At 52.5% G+C, this 15,055-nt stretch overlaps 1 protein-coding gene across 3 annotated transcripts in view; it reads left to right on the forward strand.

Moving 5' to 3' along the window:
* The window catches only part of CDH22 (cadherin 22), an 85,136-nt gene that overhangs the window by 42,290 nt on the left and 27,791 nt on the right, over positions 1-15,055 (forward strand). For all 3 annotated transcript variants that reach the window (XM_054845700.1, XM_054845701.1, XM_054845702.1), the window contains 4 exons: positions 986-1,105; positions 11,019-11,186; positions 12,220-12,407; positions 13,213-13,466. In XM_054845700.1, the coding sequence (XP_054701675.1) occupies positions 986-1,105; positions 11,019-11,186; positions 12,220-12,407; positions 13,213-13,466 (730 nt within the window). The remainder of the gene's footprint in view (positions 1-985; positions 1,106-11,018; positions 11,187-12,219; positions 12,408-13,212; positions 13,467-15,055) is intronic.

The raw sequence follows: 15,055 nt of genomic DNA on the forward strand, positions 1-15,055 counted from the left end.
TCAGGGCTCTTGGCCCCATCCTGCACCTCATCCTACCAGAGAGGTGACTGGTGCCAGTGCTTGACCTCTGAGACAGGGACACTATGAGTCTGGTGCTAGAGGTGGAACTGGGTAGCCTGTCCTCACGGGTCTTTGGTCACACCATTTCCTTTCTCAGAGGTGTCTGTAGGTAGGATTAGGCTTCCCCTCCTTCCTCCCTCCTGTTGTCTCTGTAGATCTCAGCCCCTTTGCTCCTGGCCCCATTCTCATGTCCTGGGTCCTGCTTTTGTCGAATTGAACATGATGTCAAATTAAAGCCGTTACAGGGACACTTGGAGTGAAGCACCCAGTTTAATGAGGCAGCCTTGAAAATCAATAACTTAATTGCAGACATTTGATGGACTTTTATCCAATTTATAGTCCTCCTGCCCTACTACGTGTAGAGCATGAGGACGTGGTGCTGTGTGTGACTCTGGGCAAGCAAAAGCCTTTCCTCTCCCATGGCTGTTGTCCCTTTGCAGGTCTGTCTGCTGCAGAGATGTGGTGCTGCAGTGTGGATCAGGCCCTGGCTGGGAGATCCCTCTGTGGCTGGAGGTGACTCTGTTGGTGCTGACAGGAAAGGGGCAGCTGTGGTGATAGCATCTTGTCCTCAGCTCCTTCCTAGATGGTCCAGCAGAAGTCTGCTTAGAAAAAAGCTCCCAGTTGTTCAGACCAGCGATCTCCTGGAGAGCAGGTCCTGCCAGGACAGCAGCCCTGAGGTGGCCCAAGGTCCGCTCCTTCCTGCCACTGTGCGGGACAAAAGGGATGTTTGCAGCAGGGTCTGGAGTGCTGGCTCTCAGGCTTTTGGGGGGAGGCAATGCTGCATTTGCACCCAGCCGTTCTTGTTTCCATCAGCGTGTGCGAGTGATCAGTGTTGGCCCCTGTTCTCCCATCCTGCCAGCCCCTGAGGTTTGTGTTGCTCTTCTCGCCTCCTCCCTGACTGTCTTCCTCCTTGTCCCTGCTGCAGGCACCTCTGTGATGCAGGTGATGGCATCTGATGCTGATGACCCCACGTACGGGAGCAGTGCCCGGGTAGTCTACAGCGTGCTGGAGGGCGAGCAGCACTTTACTGTGGACAGTAAAACAGGTGAGCAGCACCCAGCTGGGTGTTGGGGTATTGCGACCAGACCGTGGCCACATGTCCTGCATCTGTTTGGTGCGCGGCTGTGTGCCAGCAGCCCTGCATCTCTGTGCTGGCTGTTGGTGCTGGGGTACCCGTGCTGTGGACGTTACTGGGTGTTGGAGAGGAAGCTCACCAGCCCTGCAGGCTGCTGCCCGGCTCTGTGCAGTGCCTGCAGCAGGCAGCACTGTGGAACAAGACCTGCAGCTGCCAGCCCGGTGTCCTGCCTGCACCGGCCAGAGCTCCTCCATGCGCCCTGTGCCCAGAGCAGGAGTGCACCCGCAGGCACATAAAATCTCAGTGTGAAAGGTTTAAGCACTGCCAGAGGGGCCCTACCAAAGGCTGCATTGTTATCACCGGGGCTTTGATTAAAGGTAACACTTTAAATTAAGGATCGGTTTATAAATGTTCTATTAATATTTAATGAAAGAACAGTAGAAGCTGCTCCATTCCTTAATAACTTATAATAGAGCCTGTTGTAAAATGCCTCTGTAATAAATCCCTAGCAGATGATGCTCTGACACACTGGTTAGAGTAGACCATAACCAGGAGATGTTGGGGTATATATTCTCCTTGCCTCCCAGGAGTGCGACTCACATTACCCTTAATGGGAGCCTTGCAAGCTTTCTAAGGAAGACACTCAAATGCTAATGAGAGGTATTTAAGGCACAAAGCATGCGGTAAAGTACCCACAGTTTAATGAAAAATTGTCAAAGGACAAGCAGGCTGGGTGGCTGCAGCTCTGTTGGAAAGCTGGACAGCAAAGTCCCCTCCCACCCTATTGCTGAACCGCAGTGACACAGGCTGAGATCAGCCCCTGGACTGAAGTGCCAAGTCTCTGTCAGGCTGACCTGTCTGTGCTAAGAGGTATTTTCTAGGGCTGTTTTTATGTAAGTCAGTGAAATTTGTTTGGAGGCTCTGGCGTAAGGAGAGCATAAGGAGGGTATGTGTGCCTGAGCCTTTGCATCTGTGTGAAACCGTGCACCTCCCGAAAACCAATCTGGTGTCGCAGCCCTGGCTGCCATTGGAGGAAAGCTCAAATTTGAGTAGCCCCTAAGCACACCTGACTGCTGGGGTCGTTGTCTGGACAGAGGCTGGTGTGGTGAGTGCACAAGAACAAACTTGGGGCTGCACCCACTCCTGGCCCAGAAGCTGCTGCACCTGGGCTTTCTTCTCTCCCAGACTTGCTTTGTTTTGGGGCGGAGGGGGGATGATGGATGAACAATGGGCTAAAAATTCAGGTGCACGTGAGAGTGTGTTAATCTGAAAGCTTTGTGTGAGCGGAAGCCTGGCTGCTAGAATGAAGGACCACTGGGAGCAAAATGCACAAGCCAGGACGTGCAGAGGCTCAGCTTCCTGCAACAACATTAATGCTCTGTATTAAGGCATAAACTAAAATGTGCCCTGTGGGACTGTGGTGAGAATTAATGTCACTCTGGGAATCCAAGCTTCTTGATTCCTTGACTTTTTGTGTCTTAATTCTCAAGCTGGTTGTTTCATACACTGGGGGGGGTGGGGGTTGATTTACTGTTCTACTTGTGATTCATAAAAGCAAAACTGCTGACAGTCTGCAGAAGAGTCCTCGGCCCCTCTCGAGCATGTCTGCTTCCAGAATATCTGACTGCTAAAGCAGGGACTGGGGCTGACTCTGGCGATGTCTGAGCTGTGAATAGCCTTTCGTAGCTGCCTCGCCTGGGCTCCGGGAATGTGCTGTGCGGCTCTGCCCGCCGGCCGCTTAAGATGCGGCTGCAGTCTGTCCTGCACCACCTGCGGCCTCGTGCCTGGCGTGATCTGCGAGCCCCGTGTCAGCGCTGGCCCGTGTGGATGCGCTGCTGGGTGCAGCAGGTGCAGGGCTGGTGGTGCTGAGGGGGGACGTCGTTTCATCGTGTCTCTGTGGTACTGGCCAGGAGCCAGCACATCCACCCAAGCAAATCCCATCCTGCTCCCACTCTGCACTCGAATAGGTTTGTAGTGCTCCACATGAGAATCCTGGCCCGACTGCCCTGGCTGGCCTGGCTTCTGCCCTGAGCATAGGATTTAATTATCCATAGCAGCAGCATAACTCTCAGAGCCACCATTGTTATTAATGGCCATAAAAAGAACTATAAAAACCTGGCATGTTACGTTTCTTATAACATATGGTAATGAAGAACAACTTGTTTTCCCCTTTTGGTTTTGACCTCCTTTTCTGCCTTTTCTTGCAGGTCCATACATGCACATGCTCCCTTGCACACCACCTAAGCCTGTGACTTCCTTCCTTGCCTTTACAACCAGCTTTTTGCACTGTCCTTCACAGCATAGGTGTTGCATGTACAAGTGTGGTTTGCACACTTGGGTGCAGGATATGGACCATGTGTAGGTTGTGTAGTTTGTCTCCTGTTCTTGGATGTTACAAACTGTAATATTCAGCTGGGATTTTGGATTTGATGGACCTTTCAAAGGCAGACCCAAAACATCTGGATGCCATGCTATGCCAAGTCCTACCACTCAATACGCCCTGAATTCCCATAGTGTCTGATGTCTTTCTGGAGGGGGGATGAGCAACTAAATGGCCCCACTGGAATAGTGGGTGCTGCAGCATGGCATTTGCTGGTGTCCACAAAGCTGTGGAGAAAGATTCCAGTTTCCGCAGTGTTGAATGATGGTGAAGAAAAAACTGATGCATATGAGCTTCTCTTTCATATACACCAGTCTACCTCTTGTGCTTTGAGAACTAAGTGTCAGACACTAAACTGTCTGTGCGTTTGTGTTGTGTACCTCACATCAGGTCCCAGAATGTACCCTGCATGTGTTGAAGGTCTAGGCTGGCTTTTTTAGGGTATGAGTGGAGAGCTTTGTACACACAAACTTTGGAGGCTTGATTTTCTCTGCCAGTTATGAGAATATCCCCTAGACTCCTTGCAAGAGCCTGCAGGCATTAGTCATATTTAGGTTTTGTGCTGCCTTCCTCATTCCCTCTCAGTTTGCAGATAGGGTGCAGCTGATCTTTGCCCGCTCTTTGACGCATGAGCTGCACCGCACTGTTTTGTGGCTGCCCTGTTCCTACTGTGCTTTTACAGCAGCCAGCACGTACGTCTGCTTTGCTGCTTGTTTGGAAACAGCCACTTCTGCTGCCGCTGGTGGGTGTTGGCTGTGGGCAAGAGCACTTCAGTCTGGCTGCAGAGAGCCCCTTGCACCCCGCTGCTGGCTGTGGGGCAGGCTCGTGACTGCAGGGGCTGTGAGCCCCAGCTTTGCCAGCAGGATGTGGGTCCGGAGGTTTAGTGCTAGTTCTTCCTTCTAGCTCCAGGAAGCCCGTCCTCACCAAGATCCTTCTAACTTACATTTTTCAGATGCTGAGGTGGGCACAGAGAGTATGTGACTCCCAGTGCATTTACGTGAGAAGAGAAATCAGAGTGCATTTAAATTTCCAGGCCAAATTTTCATGTTGCTTATTATCACCCGCCCTCTCTGTACCTCTGCAGATTATTCACCTTTAAAGGCACAAAGCTCTTCTTCAGTAGGCAGCCGTGCCTGCCTGCTCATGTCTGTTCCTGTGTTCTTTGCAATGCCCTTTCTCATCTCTGGCCAGCATGGCTGGAGACTCGCTGCTGCCTACAATCCCTGCCCGCAGCTTCAGGAGGAAACCTGAAAATACTCAACGCCCACAAGGGAGGCACAACCTGGTGCCCTTGGCTCCAGCAGTCATCTTCATCCCTTTGCAGGAATATTGACTGCTACAGAACAATCACAGCAGGTAACATCATAGGTCTCATGATATTTGGTGTTTTCCTAAAAGCCCGGCTTGTCAGTTCAGGAGAGTGCATGGGAATCTCTTGCTTTTTACCGAAAGGAGGAGGTTGTTCTTAAAATCTGTCATTCTGCTGTATGCGAGGGAAAAGCAGGAGGACTCAGAAGGCTAATTGAAATGCAGTCTGGCATTTATGATTTCTTAAACCAGCTCCTGAGTTCTAGAGCCTGTCTCCTGATTTGGAGGCTTAGCCAGTAAGGGCTTAGAGGTACTTGCGCCAGGGAGAGCAGGACAAGAAATACTGGCCTGCTGGGATGAAGTTTATGGTTATTTGTGTGCAGTCATTAGTTGTTTCATCCTTACCTGTCAGCCTTGCCCTGTTTGGAGACCGACCACAGCCCTAGTCCCAGGGTAGTAAGGGTAAACTGGGAGAATTGTTGCAGGGAACATGCTGAACAGGCTGATGAACTGTTGGATTTGTGCGGTGCGGTGGTGGGAGGCAGAACGTGTTTCTCTGCTGCTCTTGCCAGTTTGTTAAAAATGCTCCTCGGTGCCTGGAAACACAGATATCGGTTATGTGCGTGTTTGTGTGCGCTCATGGGTTTATGCAGGTCTGTGCCCCATCCCAGAAGCTTATTCACTGGGGCTGTGCCAGAGGGACGAGGGGACTCTGAGCATGGGTAGTGAGAGTCTGCAGGGAAGCCACGCTTATGTAAGGTGCTCTTATTAGCAAGACCGAGTGTTAACGGTCCTTTTCAAAGACTGCTGCAGGAACTTCAGTTGGGTTGGGACCAAATTGTATGTTTGGTCATTGTGAGGAAATTAGGGTATATGTACTAATGTGCAGTGGGAATTAATATTAAATGATGAGGGATTTAGCTGCTAAAAGAAGAGACAAAGGAAAGGTAACTGTGCTGGCCCATCTGTCGGAGCTCACTGCGGGTGCTTCTCTCCGGGGCACTGCTGCTGCTGTGCTGGCATGGGCAAGGCTGATTCCAGCCAGGAGCAAGCCCCTGCTAAGTGCTCCTCTGAGCAGTGGCAGCAGCTCTGTGGGTGCTGCCCTAGGAGCTATGGTCTGAAAAGGACTTGGTCACCTGCTATGAAAGGTACCGCATGAGAAATCCACAGGCAGCAACATCCCTCAGGCACAACAGTTGTGTGACTCTGCACCCGGCCAATTAACTTGGTTGCTTAGCTTGGTTATGCTGATGCAACCATAATATTTCCATTTCTGGATCTCAGCTCTGTACCTTATTTGCTGAAGAGCCATGAACCTCCTGAACCTTGTGCCTAGTACCTTGCTCAGAGTTTCTGCCTCCCCTATTGTCCTGAGCTGAAGGACAGGAAGGGGGGCTGTGCATGTAGGGCGGATGAAGTGCTGGTTCTTGGGGCTAAGACCCCGTCTGCAGTGGGCTGACCTTCTCCAGGATGTGTGCCTCAAGCAGCACTTGTGTCTTGGCAGATACATTGGTATTTCTGTGTTCCTGCAGACGGGTGTAGGCACGGGTGAGGAGTCTGCAGTCTATTTGGTAAGTGCCTTGCCACCCTTGGGCTGAGGCAGAGATCTGTTTGCTTTAACTGACCAAGCTGCTGGGAGGAGTGAATCTGTTTTATCCAGCTACCTAATAGGAGGGGATAGAGAAGACAGAGCCAGACTCTTCTCAGACATGCATGGTAAAAAGACAGAAATGGCAGGAAGAGAAAAATGCCACCTTCATGGTGACAAGTTACATCCTTGGAGATACTCAAAACCTGACCAGATGTGGCCCTGCTGTCTTTGGAGACTGCCTGCTTTGAGCTGTAGTCGGACAAGGGACCTTCTGAGGAGACTTCCATGTATATTATTCCACGACTTTCTGGCTTTGCAGTTTGTAGCAGGGAGTGTGTTCTCCTGACTGCCCTCAGCTGGGAGGTACCTTGTCAGAGGGTCTCGAAAAGGATGTGGACATGTGAGCTAGAAGTATCCAAGAGCAGAGCAAAGCCCATAATGATGGGATTCCTGGAAGGCAGTTACCTGCTGAGTGCTTTGTCCTGCTTTGTTTTTATCACCCAAAGAGTGTCTGCTGTTTGAGCAGATTTTATGGTATTTATGTGATGCTGTAAGTGTCCCCTTGCCTGGTAATTATATTGATTAATCTGGATCATGCTGGAAAGCCACATGTGCCTTGTACCAGAGGGTATGCCACCATGCATCTGTATTATTCAACTATAACAGATGCTGACAAAACTAGAGAGATGAGTCTGAGCTGGAGGTTGTTCTTGCTTTGTTAGCAGTGTCTGGGAAGGACAAAGTTTGGCAGTTTTTCTAGCTAGAGAGAAGGTCAATCTTGGGAGATGATTGCAAGGACTTTTCCGTGTTCTACACACAGCAGTGGAGGTCCCTGCCTCTTCTGTCTCTGCGCCCTGAGAACAGATCTGCCACCATCACTTGCTGTTGCTTTTGCAGAGTCCCTGGGGGTCAGGTTTTGAGACCAGAGGCTCTTCTGGCTTTAGGAGATGGGACCATGCAAGTTTGCTGCTGGTGCTGCTTTATGGCAGCACTCAGTGCCATGTTCTAGGAATTCGTGTGGAGTATGTTTGGAGACCATGATTTGTCAAGGCCATTAGGCTGAGGTACCACTTACCGTTTCCTAAAAGACAAAACCAACCTGACACTTGGGGCAGCAGCCTGGTGTGACCCATACAACTTTATGGGGAACAGCTTTCTCGGTGGCAATCCTGCTGGGGCTCTTGGAGGCCTGGGGCGGTTCATTGGTATCGGACCCCTACTTTTCCAGGACAAAGAGCGTGCATCTTGGCAGGAGGTGGTTTCTGCTCATAGTCTACACCCTCATCAAAGACAGGGATTTTGTCTGCCTTGTGCCACTAGAAGACCTGGAGCTGGCTGGGGCCGTTTGTCTGCTCTGCACGTGCCAAACGGCCCGGACTTGCTCCCTGCTGGGACGGGTGACCTTGGAGGTGTTCTGCGAAGTGCCTGAGCACTTTCCTCCCATCTTGCATGGTGTATTATGAGCTATATCATTACGAGCAGCTCAGTTAAGTCATTACAGCTTTGGTGAATGCATGAGCTTTTTCCCTCTCATCCCAATTCATCACTATTGTGCTGACATGAATCATTTTCATTATAAAATGCTTCAAACCCCGTTAATTAACAGAATTGCTTAAATTTCAATGAGATAGTGCTTGCCCAGAAATAACGGTTTTGTATTCACAGTGGAGTGGCAGGAGGGGCCCAGAAGCACGAGCAGCTGAGGCCAGTCCCGTGTACCCTGGGGAAACGGTGCTTGTGCAAGGCCAGTCCTGCCTGCCCTCAGATGGGAGGTCGCAGTTCTCGCCGGGACGCGTGCCTGGAGCTGCCTTCATCACTCCCTTGTCGGTGCTCCCTCAGCCCATTTGGATGAGGTGGGGTGGGACTCCTGGTGAAATGGCTTCCTCTGAACAGACCCAGGATGAACAAGGGAGCCAGCACAGACTCTGAGCCCCGTTGCAGGGTAAACACCCGCCGTCTTCCTGCGAAGAGCTTGGGATGCTCCCTAGCAGAAATTCTGCAGTGTTGTGTCTCACCTGCATGCTGGCCGGGAGCATGACCTTGGTGGTCGAGCAGTAGAAGGGCTGAGAGTTACCCAAGGGTGTAAACAGGCAGATGCTGGAAGTGCTCGAGAGATGCTGGGTGGGGCAGAGCCTCCTCTCGGTTCATGGGACTGAAGGCAGTGGGAGTCCAGGTGACTGCAGAACCGAAATGACAGAGGTACAGGGGAAGCTAGGTGAAATTCTGCCTATCCATGAGAGCTGGGGAGCTGCAAGGATCTGAAACTGTAGTTATGTCTTTTATTATAAATCCTAACAATGATAATCGTTGGAATAATTGCTAGTTTCAGAAAGCAAGGAGAGATAAATGTCTCCAGAACGGTGTTGCTAGCTCTTCCTGCACCTGTAGTGTCATGCAAAGGAGGAGGAGGAATTTCATCCTCCCAGCTCAGTGGCATTTCTGACTGCCTTTGGGTCACAGCACCAGCGGCTTCTTGATGCGAGCCGTCCACCCACGACAGATCAACGGAGAAACTGTGGCAACCTGCTGGCTGTGGAGGTCTGATGCCTGAAAACCTCGGGGTATGTCCCTGAAGCCACATCTTGTCTCCTTGCAGCCTGCTGGCACCCAGCTCTCCTTTTCACTGTGCTCAGGTTGTGAAGAAGGCTTCCCAGAAGTGTCTGCCTTCAGCCTGGTGGCTTGGACGGCTGCGATGCTCTGCCATTGCTTGCTTTGGTGCATGTCAGCAAACGTCTTGCGGGTTGCTGACAGCAACTGGATGATTCTCTGCTGTTCACTTGGCAAGGGATGAGCTCCTCCTTCCCTCCGGGTCGGACCCCCTTGCTGGAGACCCACACCGCGCAGGTATGCTGGAAGGGCAACCCACTTCCAGCATCTTCCCTAACGCCAGGCCGCATTACTGGTGAAACAAAGCAAAAATGAATTTTGCAGCTCACAGTAGGAGGAGGTAAATCTAATAGTTAAACAGAAAAGCCTTGAAGAGAGCAATTAGAAAAACAGAAAACAATGTCTAAATCTGTGGGAATGTTAAGAAACTGAGCTGGAGGGGATTTTAAGCGGATTCCTGGCTGTTCTGGGGTGTTGCTGGTATAGTGGGACTGGGAATGTGCCGCTAATGACCTTTCATCCGTGTATGCACTCATGCATACCCCTGGTGCCACCTCAGGGCAGAGTCATTTATTTCTTTCATTCTCAAAATATTTCCTCTCTGCTTTGTTTCCATGTAAATGAAATACTCCTGGGTGACATAGGAAGCCATAACTTATGCCATTCACAGTGTTTTCTGGGGTTTAATACTCTTTGTTTCTTATTTTACATTCCTTTATATTTTAGTCCTGGTCATTTCCCCCAAGCCCAGATGCCTACCGAAGACCTATAAACACTTTTATTTTTAAGAGACTTGATTTCATAAAAACCAGTAACATACCATACATTTTGTTGAGCTTTACAGTCTCTAGTGCATTCTCGGTGCCTGACACGGAGCACGTACATCATCTCTGGTCTCCTTAACTTACAGGGACACTTGACAATGAGGGGTTTTGCACAGACGGACTTTTGGAAATACGCTGTCTCCTCTTCATTCCCCAAATCAAATGGGGGGGCATGCTTGGGGCCACGAGGCACCTGTGGAATGGAGCTCGGTGCTGTGGGCTCAGAGCACCGATGTTCTCTTGGGAACGCTGCTGCGGCAAGCCTGGCTCCTGCCTGAGCAGATAAGGATAAGTGGGCTGTTGCAGATTGGTGCCAAAGGGGTTTTGTGACTCAGCCTGGGCTGTTACACGGCCCTTCTGTGCAAACCTCGAGGCTGGCCCCAGTGCAGCCCCCGCATCTGGGCGAGTCCTCTTGCCCCTGTGCCTCTGGCCCCCGCTAATCCTTCACCCGGCTCCTGGCCTCCCTGGAGAGAAGTACAAACCTCTGAGCTGGAGTTTAACCCTGTCAGAGCTACTGGCAGCCCGCAGTAGAAGCAGCAGTCAGGAACCTTTCATGCAACATGCCTGCAAACTGGCCGCAGAGACTTGCTGGGATCAGGTTGGGCCTGTGGCCGTTCCTGGGCTCCGGGGGGACTTTCAGCATGTTTCTACCTGGCTGACAATCCACTGGGCTTGTTCTCCCCAGAGCCCTTTTCTTCCCTCAGTTGGCTCTTGCTTACATGATCTCGATGAAGGCTGCAAAAGGGTTTGCTCCCCTTTGTGCCGAGGCCAGCAGATGATGTTTGTTGTTGCCAGCAACGTGCTCCTATGGCAAAGGTGGCCAGCAGCACCTACGGCTGTGTTAGGAAGAGCATCGCCAGCGGTCGAGGGAGACAACCTGTCCCTTCTACTCAGCACTGGTGAGATGACGTGAGTGCTGTGTCTGGTTCTGGGCTGTCAAATATGACAGACACGGGCATACCGGAATGAGTCTAGGGAAGGACCGTGACCGTTGGTGAAATATTGGAGCATCTGCCATGTGCAGAGAGGCTGGGAGATATAGCTGATCCTGTTTAGAGCTGGGGCTCGGACAAGGTGATCTCCAGCGGCTCCTTCCAGCCTTGCCCCATCTGTGACTCTGTGGATGGATGCTCTGCGACCTGCCTGTGCTCATGCTGTCCTGCCGGTTTCCAGGTGTGATCCGGACGGCCGTGGCTGACCTGGACCGTGAGACGCAGGACCGGTACGAGGTGGTGATCCGTGCAACGGACATGGCAGGACAGCTGGGTGGCTTGTCTGGATCCACCACAGTCACCATCGTAGTCACCGATGTCAATGACAACCCGCCACGCTTCCCTCAGAGTAAGTCCTGACAGCAGTGGGGGGGTGAGCACTGGCCCTTGTCCTGGTCCTGGCCCCTTGGGAGTGGTGGGACGGAAGCTCAGCTCCCAGCACAGCCTGGCACATGTCCGCAGGGTGAGCCAGCCTGGCTGCTCATCTTGCCGGCTGGCAGCACCAAGGTACCTTGGCGTACAGCTCCTTGCCTGGGTCTGAATGTGTCCCTGCCTGGCAGAGCGATGGAGGGGCAGCTGCCTTGGCCGAGCCTGTCCAGGACCCCGAACAAGCCCCCTGCTCCCGGTGCCGCTCCTGGGAGCGCGCAGGGCTGGTGAGGAGAGCAGAGCTGGCCCTTTCCTGACCCCTCTCTGAGCAGAGCTGGGGGAGAAGGCAGCGCGCTCTGTCATGCTGCTGTCTCCTGGGAGCTTGGGCAGGGACTCGGCTGTCGGCTGCTGGCCTTGGCCCTGCCTGGCTGCTGCGTGAGAGCCTGGTGTGCTCTGCCCCAACGTGAGGCACGGTGATGCTGCCCAGCTTGCAGACACCAGGCTGGTCACAGGACAGCTCTGTTTTCTAAGTCACTGCTAGTGGCCTGCGGCTCAAGCATGTGTCTTCTCCGGGACCCTCCCCAACAAGGATCCTGCTGCGAAGACTGGGCTGTGCAGTCTCTGCAGCGCACACCAGTGCGTGGCTGGCAGACCAGTAAGGTGCTGCAGCTGGAGGAGGCTCAGCTCTTTAGCTGCATCTCCTAGAAATTAGAAATGGTAAAGCTTGCAAAGAATCAGAAAACAGTGATTTTTATGGCTGTGTCCATAGAGAAATCAGCCCTTACTTCACCCAGCACCTTGAAACATCAGTGCTCCCCAATTATCCTCCCTCAGCCCTTGGTTTTGGCTGGGGTATGTGTTTCTCGTGGTAGGGCATTCTGGACTACAGACACTGGTAGAGTTTGGGCAGCCCTCATATCTCCCTGGGGGCACCCTTGGACTATGCGAAGGGCTGTGTCAGGCTGGAGGGGGTTCAAAGGCAGAAGCAGTGACCCCAGTACCCTTTTTTCCTCCAGAGATGTATCAGTTCAGCATTGTTGAAACTGCCCCTGTGGGCACTGCCATCGGGAGGGTGAAGGCAGAGGACTCCGACGTCGGCGAGAACACGGACATGACGTATCAGGTGAAGGATGAGGAGGGGGTGGAGATGTTCAAAGTCACCACGGACAGCAATACCCAAGAGGCTGTCATCATGGTGCAGAAGGTGAGAGATGAGGAAAGCTGGTTGGGTAGGGAGGGCACAGATCTCTAGGAGGGCCCTTTTTTTTGGGACTTCTGCTGCTGTATTTGAGATGAAACGCTCCTCTGAGCGCTGCTCTAGCAGTAGCATTTTTGTGCCTGCAGGTGCAGGGAGAGCCTTGCCTCTGTTCTGCCTGGATGGCAAAATGCAGACCTGTGTCTGGGAGGAAAGGCTGAAAAGGAGCAGCAAGCAGCACGGTGTCTGCTGGAGCCTGCACAGGGCAGCTCCCTGGGCAGCAGCGAAGAAGTGAGCCGTGCATAGGTGAAGCCATGCATGGGGCTATGGAGACGAGAGCTTACAGGTGTTATTGATAGCACCTGTTAGGGGAGGAATATGCCCCCCTAATTCCTATACCAGACCAACAGCACTTTGTGTCTGCTTTTGGTGGCAAAAACAATCAAGCAAACACTTGATGCAGGCAAGAAAGAATGATTGTTCACCAAGGCCGCTGCATTCAGCTCTCCTCCTCTGTAGAAATAATAGCAGGGTGATTAATGATCAAAACCTGCTCACTTGCAGCACACAGTGTGCTGTCTTCCCAGTGAATACTGACTGCCCGCACCCTGCGGGCCTGGATGGGGGCCCTGGGGGGAGTGGGCTGGAGGCTTCCTCTTCCTCCTCGGTGTGGGTGCTGCTGGCGGGAGGGCAGAACTCCCAGCCTCCTGTGGAGCAGGTGGCTTTAGTGCTGCCCCCAATGTCTCCGGTGAAGGGAGGGGCAGCAGGGAGGCTCCTCGGGCTGGGTATGGCTAATCCTCTCCTCTTGTCCCAGCCTCTTGACTACGAGTCGAAAAAAGTGCACACTGTCGTGGTGGAGGCCCTCAACAAGTTCGTGGACCCACGGTTCGTGGATCTGGGCACCTTCCGGGACCAGACCATTGTACGGGTCTCGGTGCTGGATGTCGATGAGCCCCCTGAGTTCCGGCCCCCCTCCAACCTGATGGAGGTCCAGGAGGATGCCCACATTGGCTCTGTTGTGGGGGTGGTCACCGCCCTTGACCCAGACACAGCGAACCATCCTGTCCGGTAAAGCAGCTGCCTAAACCTTGCATCATCTTCCTTCCAACAGTGGGCGTGGGGTCACCTGCAAGGGACACACATGGCCTCGGGGGGATCATAGCCATGGCTGGGGCGGAGGGGAGGTGATGGCAGAGGAGGAGGAGCAATGCAGGTGAAGGTGACAAGTGCCACACGTGCAGCCAAGTGCGTAAGTGTTGTGTGGGACGGGTGGCTGGTGAGCGAGCGTCAGTCTGCACACAAGCAACAGGCAAGCGAGAGCAGCCATCTCACGGGTGACAGATACGTCATTGGCAAGTGATGGGTTTGTGAGTGGCAAGGGAGTGTCAGGGAAGGTGCCTGGGTGATGCTTGCATGTCCTTGCTGCTGACAGTGAGGCATCTGCAACGGTGCCTGACGCAGGCCAGACAAGCAACCAGAAATGACAGGAGGGCAGTGATGGAGGATGACAAACGACGTGAGGCTTGGGAGGTGCGGAGCCACAGCATGGCTGTGTGTGCGTGCATGTGTGCACAGGGATCAAAGATCAGAGGAGTTTATGTTTGGGCAGGGGACATAATCCGCGCAGCAGCTTATCTGCACAGGACATTTCCTATTTCCATTTAATTTGTGGCAAAAGAGATTGTTACCTTGTTAAATTGTTATTACCTAAGGCAGAAAGAAGCCTTCTGGCTCTGCCAACTGGCCTGAGTCACGAGCAGTTGGGTTGGAAAGCTGGTGTTCAAAAAACATCCTCAATATGTGGAAAATTTCCTTGAAATGTGTGTTCTTGTGCCAGGTGACGGCAAGGCTGCAGGCACTTTGTGCACAGCCGCTCGCTTCAGATGAGCGGTGGTGGCTTTGCATTTGAGAGCTCTGTAGGGAGCCTGTCCCAGGCAGCAAGAAACTGGGACGCAGCAGGGACAGGGATGTGGGATGGAGGAGGACGTGGCCGGGGAGGGCTCAGTTACAATATTGAATCCATTCGATGATGTCCCCATGCGGCTGCTTGGGGTGCTGAGCTCCAGCGCTGTGCAACCATGGGGGACGCACTGGTTCAAGGTGGGGTGAGGGGTACCTCCTGATCTTCGTGGAAATGAAGATTGAGATGTTTAGAAAGCTCAGAGGAAGAGTTTACACATGGAAAACTGCCATCCACAGATGCCTGGCAGCTAGCAGAGGGTGTTGTGTCAGAGCTGGATGCCGAAAGTTGTCTTTGGGGTGAATGTGAATGAAATCAGCCTTGGCATGCCAGGAACTAGAACTATGTATGTGAGCGTTGCCCCATTTGCACTAGTCAGTGCTGTCTGTTGGACGTGCTCTCAGAGTACCTCTGCTTACCTCATCATGTGGCTACGTAGCCTCTCCATTCAGGCTACTTGCCTGATTTCTTTCTTTGTGGCCCACCCTGAGCATGTGGCTGTTAGCTCGCACTCTACACGTGTGTGCAGTCTTTCCACACATCTGTGTGTGTGTGCGCATGTGCTTTTTCACCTGACTGTTTCTAGCTGTGCTACAGAACATAGATTTTATTTTCTGATCTGTAATTGTAGGAAAGGGGCCTCGGGGACAGAACTATTCTTATTCTCGTTTTTTCTTGTTCTTTGTGCTGCTTCCCT

This window comes from Grus americana, chromosome 17 (genome assembly GCF_028858705.1).
Source record: "Grus americana isolate bGruAme1 chromosome 17, bGruAme1.mat, whole genome shotgun sequence".
Taxonomy (NCBI): domain Eukaryota; kingdom Metazoa; phylum Chordata; class Aves; order Gruiformes; family Gruidae; genus Grus; species Grus americana.